At 34.0% G+C, this 6,863-nt stretch overlaps 1 protein-coding gene across 4 annotated transcripts; it reads left to right on the top strand.

The window, feature by feature from the left end:
- Positions 1-272: 272 nt before the first annotated feature.
- Positions 273-6,400, top strand: LOC129304475 (uncharacterized). 4 transcript variants are annotated; one of them, XM_054944148.1, is made up of 16 exons: positions 273-480; positions 575-695; positions 839-898; positions 1,324-1,437; positions 1,533-1,620; positions 1,992-2,137; positions 2,217-2,318; positions 3,226-3,297; positions 3,371-3,470; positions 3,574-3,656; positions 4,453-4,530; positions 4,624-4,722; positions 4,839-4,889; positions 4,968-5,024; positions 5,109-5,150; positions 6,057-6,400. In XM_054944148.1, the coding sequence occupies exons 3-16, from the start codon at positions 896-898 to the stop codon at positions 6,153-6,155; spliced, it is 1,134 nt and encodes a 377-aa protein (XP_054800123.1). In that variant the 5' UTR covers positions 273-480; positions 575-695; positions 839-895; the 3' UTR covers positions 6,156-6,400. The 4 variants fall into 4 exon arrangements, with proteins under 4 accessions (XP_054800123.1, XP_054800124.1, XP_054800125.1 ...); XM_054944149.1 differs by having other exon boundaries at positions 570-695; positions 1,334-1,437; XM_054944150.1 differs by having other exon boundaries at positions 570-695; positions 1,334-1,437; positions 1,968-2,137.
- The last annotated feature ends 463 nt before the right edge of the window (positions 6,401-6,863 follow it).

The following is a 6,863-nucleotide window of genomic DNA, read 5'->3' as shown; positions in this document are numbered from 1 at the left end:
TTTAACCATATTAAAATTTAAAAAAGATTACAAATTTATTACAATTAAATTATAAAATTAAAAGTCAAATTTATAAAATCTTAAATTGATACTTAAGACTTAAGTTGAATTAATTAATTTTTTAAAATTTATATGTCATTCTCCCAAAAAATTTATCAGATTTTTGGAAGATTAAATAAATTTTTATATTTTCTTTATTTTATAAAACATGCTGCCACTCACTTACTAAATACCACCGCTATAAGAAAACTTCCGCGGACGCTTCCCCAAGACCATTGCAAGTTTGCAACGCAAGTTCCGTTTGGCCAAGTTGTAAGGTTTTGGATAAACAAAGAGCATGGCTACTGACTCAATTCGCCTCGTCCTCTCTTCAGGGTTTTCCTCCTTTTTCCGATTAACGGCTGGAAACGCAGCGGACTCGCCTTAAACTTCTGGAAAAGGAAGTTTTCGGAGCACATTATTTGTGAAACTAATCAGAGGGTACTTTTGCTCTTCATTCTCAGGCATTTCCTTTCTTCCCGCCCTTTCTTTGCAGTTACTGTATATTAGAATGTATTCGTTGCTGGTAGTCAAGGGAGGAGCTATTGGTGGTGGTTGGGGGTGGAGCAGCTGGGGTTTATGGAGGAATTCAAGCGAAGACGGTGGCTCCCAATCTGAGCGTTGTAATCATTGAGAAAGGAAAGCCTCTTTCCAAGGTATGTAATGTTTATTTCTTCTTCTTCTTCTTCTTCTTCTTCTTCTTCTTCTTTTAATTTTCGTGGTTGTGGCTAATCCCACCGATATGGTATGTTTTGCGCTTTTCTCATTTCATCTTTTTTTCTTATGGTATTATTGGCAGGTAAAAGTTTCAGGAGGAGGCCGATGCAATGTTACAAATGGGCATTGCGTTGACAATATGGTAATCCTAATTATGAAGTTTTATTGAGTATGCGACCTATAATTGTAGAAGATATGTTTGGGGCAACTATTATTACATTAAGCAACATGAAATTGGCAAAGCAATTGGAATTTTTTATAGCTTGCATTTCAGTGTCATGTCATTCTGAATCCCAATCCTTTCTAGTTATCATTTTATTATTAAGTCAGACCCATTAACTTTTTTCTAGCTGATTTATTATCTAAAACCAAAATTGAATCGGAAATGTAATCTGCTGCATATATTGGCACGGGTATCTTATTTTGCCTTGTTGGCATAGTAAAATTTTTATTCACCAGTATTATCTCTGTTATTTAAGTAATAAATACTGCTCCACTTGCTTCAAATTAGCATATTAGGCCTCATCATACTGGCAGATGAAGTTTGGAATACTGACTAGCTTGTAGATTTTGGCAGAAAACTATCCTAGGGGTCATAAAGAATTTAGAGGATCGTTCTTCAATTTGCATGGCCCAGTGGATACCATGTCCTGGTTTTCCTCTCATGGGGTGGAATTAAAGGTAATTCTTGTTAGTTGTTTCTAAATTTATAAATATCTTATATATATATATACATATTGGTATACAATATCTTATTTATATTTAATTGCCTATAGACCGAGGGCGATGGGAGGGTTTTTCCTGTCAGCAACAATTCTTCTTCAATAATTGATTGTCTCATGTCTCAAGTAAAGCAAAAGGGAGGTATGTTGCCTTTGTAGCTTATTCTATTGTTCTTTTGCATTGTCTGGGTTTCTCTACCTTGCATGCAATTCATTGTTAAATCAAAATAAGCATTATTCACTGTTATTTACTACTTCTCTCTTGATTTTAACATTTATTTTCTTTGCCCATTTCATAAAGCCTGAATGGATCTTCTTTTCCTATAAAATAATTATGTTCATGCGGACAATCCTGGACTGTATTTTCTGCATATCACAATGTAATTCATGAATAATTCATTAGAATTCTTCTCCCTATTTTCCTATTTCTATCTTGGTTTTTCATACATTTGAATGGAGGATTTCCTGATACAATGGTGTATTATCAAGGCTGAACGTTGTATCCTTGATCAGTTAGTATGCAGACCAGAAAAGCTGTAACCTCAGTGTCTGTTGCTAATAGTGGCAAATTCCTTCTCAATGTTCAGCAGCAATTAGCTGATAATGTTGAACGAGTTGAAGCAGATTATCTATTGATAGCTACTGGTTGTAGCAGGCAGGTTGTGATTGACATATTATTTATTTAAAGTGTCATGCATTTTAAACATTTTTTTTTATATGAAAATTTCTGTGCTGCAGGGTTACACTCTTGCATCTCAGCTTGGACATACAATTGTAGATCCAGTGCCTAGCTTATTTACTTTCAAAATAGACGATTCACGATTGACAGCGTTATCTGGGGTAAAGTATTATGTGAAGTTGTGACCTTCTGGTTCTTTTACTTTATTAATTTTCTGTATCAAACTTCTTATGTAATACTGCAAAATTTTTTTTTTCTTCTTCCTCTAGTTCCATACAAATAAAATCAACTACCGTTGTTATATAACAAGAAGTTCTATTCAGGAACACTGCATGATCTAAACATATGGTTTCTGTTAATAAGTCTTGTACTTGCCATGTGTTACTTAGAACGTGACTTTATGTTACTTCGAATCATTGATTTGAGAGCATACAAAATTATGGTGAACCATATGCAAGGATAAAATAACTACAAGTCTAGCCAAAGTTGTTTTAAATAAAATAGTCATGGCTTCGAAGTTCAAATGTTAAAGAATTCTTATATCATATAAAATGATCACTGTTTGTGATTGCAATTGCTTTTTCCATTCATCCATAAAACTTGCCCCACCAAAGGATAAAATTGATAAGATTTTCAATTAGAAGCATGTATTCAGTTGTATCCTGGGTTTTGATGATTTTCCCCCCCCAATGATTCGATTATTCATCTATTACATTCTGATGATCCTTTCCATTTTAAGCACCAGTCCATCCAGTATCAATGAAGGCAGTTGCACAAGAATATTTTCCCAATTAGGATTTGGTAGCATGTATCTTATGTATTGTTAACTTCCAGTTCCAGGGTTGATGATGATTTGAATATTATTGCTGTGTATTTGATCCTCTGATCCATAGTGAGGATATTGAGGTTCTCTTTATCTGGAAAACCAAGATTTTTCCTTTGGCTGTTTTACTATCATATCATGTCGAGGATGCAAAACATGCCTTGAGAAGTGGAGAATGTATATATATATATATATATATATATTTTAATTCTTGCTTATTAATTATTTTATTTTTAACTTGTCAGATTTCATTCACTAAAGTTAAAGTGAGACTGAAATTAGACAATGTCCAAAGGAATATACCCCAACTTACACAGGTATGTTTCTTTAGCAACCTTTAACCAAATACTCAACTATATATATGCCACGCTACCTTAACTTAAATTTCAGGTTGGCTCCATGTTAGTCACACACTGGGGACTCAGTGGGCCAGCTATTCTTCGGTTATCTGCTTGGGGAGCTCGTTATCTGTTCAGTTCAAGCTACAGAGGTAAAAAATGTTTTCCTTCCTTCAATGTCAGTTTCATTTCTTTCATTTTACTGACATTTGTTCACCAACTCATTTTACTGACATTGGTGTAAATTGGTTGCAGGGAAACTGATTGTTGATTTTACTCCAGATTTGCATGAAGAAAATATGAAGTCTATCCTTTCTCATCACAAGCATCAATATGTGGTAAGCATGGAACTGGTTCACTTTGTCAGAATAATAGTATTATGGAATTCATGTTATTGTGCATGAAAGTTGAAAAGGGAAGATATTTTTCTTTATTTACTCAAAGGTATTTCTTGGTGCATTAATATAAACCTGGTCTTGTGGTTTTGGATCTCTGGGAATATCATAGTTGTGGCTTGGGTTAATTATTGGAGTGTCTGATCTTATTCTACAAAAAACCTATGTATATGTGTATATAAGGAAAAAATAACTTTTGGTGCCTGCATTTTGCTTGCTTTTGTTATTGGTCCTTGCATTTTTTTTTAGTGATCTAGATCTCTACACTTTTGTTTTTCATTATTTTAGGTCTCTTCATGAACAAAGTGTATAGGGACTTTAGAGGGAGCTAAAACAATGAAAAACAAAAGTGTAGAGACCTTAAACAAAAAAAAAAAAAAAGCAAGGACCAAGAGCAAAATACAAACAAAGTGTAGGGACCTAAAGCTATGTTTTCTCTATATATAAATATATATATTCTATAAATTAAGCGTGATCTGCTAAAAGAGCATTAGTCCTCCCTTAAATTGCCCCCTGCCACAAGGCAGTTCTCAAGTATTGAAACTGGCATTACTATGCCTCTAATGACAGCAACATCAGTATTTTGATCGTAGGCCTTATCATAGGCCTTAGCCAACAAGCTGATAGTTTCACTAAACCTCAGACTTTCCCACTCATTATTGGATTATAATAAATTTCCTCTTTTTCTTGTTGGGTTTCAGAATGACAATACTCAATTGTTTTGCCTTTGCCTTTGCAGAAACAAAAAGTGTATAATTCATATCCTCTTGATTTTGGCATATCGAAAAGATTTTGGTGTTATGTGTTGAGCCAACAGGTTATGTAGTTATTCCTATATTGTAAAATAATTTGCTGCTGTCTGTTGTAACAAATGCTTTACATTACTAATCACAAATAATTTCATATACAGGGTTTAGGCGGAGATATCTTGTGGGCATCACTGTCAAATAATTCATTAATTTCTATTGCTTCAGCACTAAAGCATTGTACTTTTGAAATTGCAGGCAAGGCAGGTTCCACATCATTTCTCTTATTTTTACATTGCCATGGTCTCTACATTTTTTACCCTCACTGAAACTTCCTAACAGATGTGAGATCTTTTTTTTTTTTTCCCCTCTAATTAAGGGTCAATTTAAGGAAGAATTTGTTACTGCTGGTGGTGTTCCCTTGTCAGAGGTTCACTTTCTTTTTCAAGCTTTCTCCTTCCTTCTCTTAATTCGTTATAAATATGATTTTGCTAATTTTTTTGGATAGATCTCATTGAATACAATGGAGAGCAAAATATGTCCGCGTTTGTTCTTTGCAGGAGAGGTAGGTCTAAACTTGTTTTCATTGATTCTAGTGGAGAAAGAAGTAATAATTTAGCGTGGTAATCTAACGCCTAATCTGTTGCAGGTGCTAAATGTTGATGGGGTTACCGGTGGTTTCAATTTTCAGGTAAATAAACATGTGATCACGGGAACACATACATTTTTTTCCAAAAATAAATCATGGTAAAAAAAACTGCATAAATCTTATTTATATAGATATGGCATTTGATTGTTGACACTCAATCCCAATTTCTTTAGTAGCTCAGCGCATGCTTTGGTTTCCGTCATGCTATGAAATGATTGTTTTTAATGTTAACATTTTTCTTGGTTTAGGGATGCTTGCATAAAGTAGATTTCTAACTAAAATGAAAATGAATTTCTCATGGCGTTATACATCAGCCAAGTACGATGTTTGTGTGAGTGCGTGCGGGTGTAGTATTGCACTTACATTGAATTTAATTGGATAATTATCAAATTCTCATCCAACACCTTCTAAGTGTATTATTTTTCCATATAGATAACAACAATATATATATATATATATATAGTGAAAGTGTGTGTGTGTTCCCATATCAAGTTTAGCCAATAAGAATGGAAACGTGTGTGGGGGTTGTGAATGTACAAGGGCCTTTCATTTGTGCCACAGTGATGGTTGTGACTGAGATTCTCTGTTGTGCGATGGAAGGAAAAGAATTTTGCCCAGTGGTAAAGTGATACTCCTTCCATCTAAAAATATAAAGTATTTTTAACTGAATTTCAATCTCAAATAAAATTATTATTTTTTTAATTAATATTATCTTTTCATATTTATACTTATTTAATAGGGTGTTTTATTTTAAAATAAATATAAAGTAATTTATTTATTAAGAGTTTTTTTTTTAAGGTAATGATTACACCATAAAACATTTTATATTTTTAAATTTTTTAAAAAATATTTTATACTTTTAAACAAAGGAATATATTCATTTCATGGTCCAACTTAAAAAGTGGTATCTTCATGAGATTCATTCATACTCACCTGATACCTATGCAGAATGCGTGGTCGGGGGGATACATCGCCGGGACCACAATTGGAAGACTAGCGCATGGCCCTTGTCTTCAATCACACCGAATTGTAGAGCATCCTGCTTGATTCTGTTTGCCCATTTCTGTGTCAGCTTATACTTGGATACCAAATCTTGGACACGCGCGCCTCAACAATTTATTACTCTCAATATTATTTTCCTGTTAGGGGCCCCCATGAGCCTTTGTAAACTTGTAATGGATCATACACACACACACACACACACACACACACACACACGCATGTATGGGAATCTGTATTGTTAGATCATATATATGAGCATTGTGGGGTCTAATTAAAAGTTATTTTTTCAATATGATTTTTCCATCCATGAATGGATGAATTAAAAAAGAAAAGAGGATGTATATTTGTTTGGATAATCTGAAAACTGGTGTTAAAGCATAGCACAACCATAAATAAATTAAAAAAAAATCATGGAATCAAGAAACTCCTCTAAATCTCAGATGCATGAACCCCTTTCATATAGCTGCAAAAATTTATTACTTGGCGTCTTATCAAGATCCTGAAGCAGGATGGCGATGTGGCTTTATCCAAATCCGAAAGGCCAAAACAGCATGCATGCTAAAGAGAAATGAAGAGTTTCATTATTGAGAGGTTGATGCCAACATATGAAGGGCTTGGCGTAGTGGGACTGGGTTTTGGGGTTGTGACGTGGTCGAAGGTGGTTGAAAAGAATCTAAACTGCGAGTTCATAGCCAAATAGAAGAGCAGTCTTGTGAAAGTGAAGAAAGCAAATCTCCCCATGTGAACAGGAAC

This window comes from Prosopis cineraria, unplaced genomic scaffold (assembly GCF_029017545.1).
Source record: "Prosopis cineraria cultivar Desert tree isolate PC_DT_omini unplaced genomic scaffold, ASM2901754v1 PC3, whole genome shotgun sequence".
In the NCBI taxonomy this organism is placed as follows: Eukaryota; Viridiplantae; Streptophyta; class Magnoliopsida; order Fabales; family Fabaceae; genus Prosopis; species Prosopis cineraria.
This window is presented reverse-complemented; position numbering and strand designations above follow the sequence as displayed.

What these genes read in the sequence shown, in the direction of transcription:
- LOC129304475 (XM_054944148.1), top strand. An exon ending in GATTGACAGCGTTATCTGGG is followed by an intron (nt 2,319 to 3,225) that starts GTAAAGTATTAT and finishes TTAACTTGTCAG; the next exon opens with ATTTCATTCACTAAAGTTAA. An exon ending in ATATACCCCAACTTACACAG is followed by an intron (nt 3,298 to 3,370) that starts GTATGTTTCTTT and finishes CTTAAATTTCAG; the next exon opens with GTTGGCTCCATGTTAGTCAC.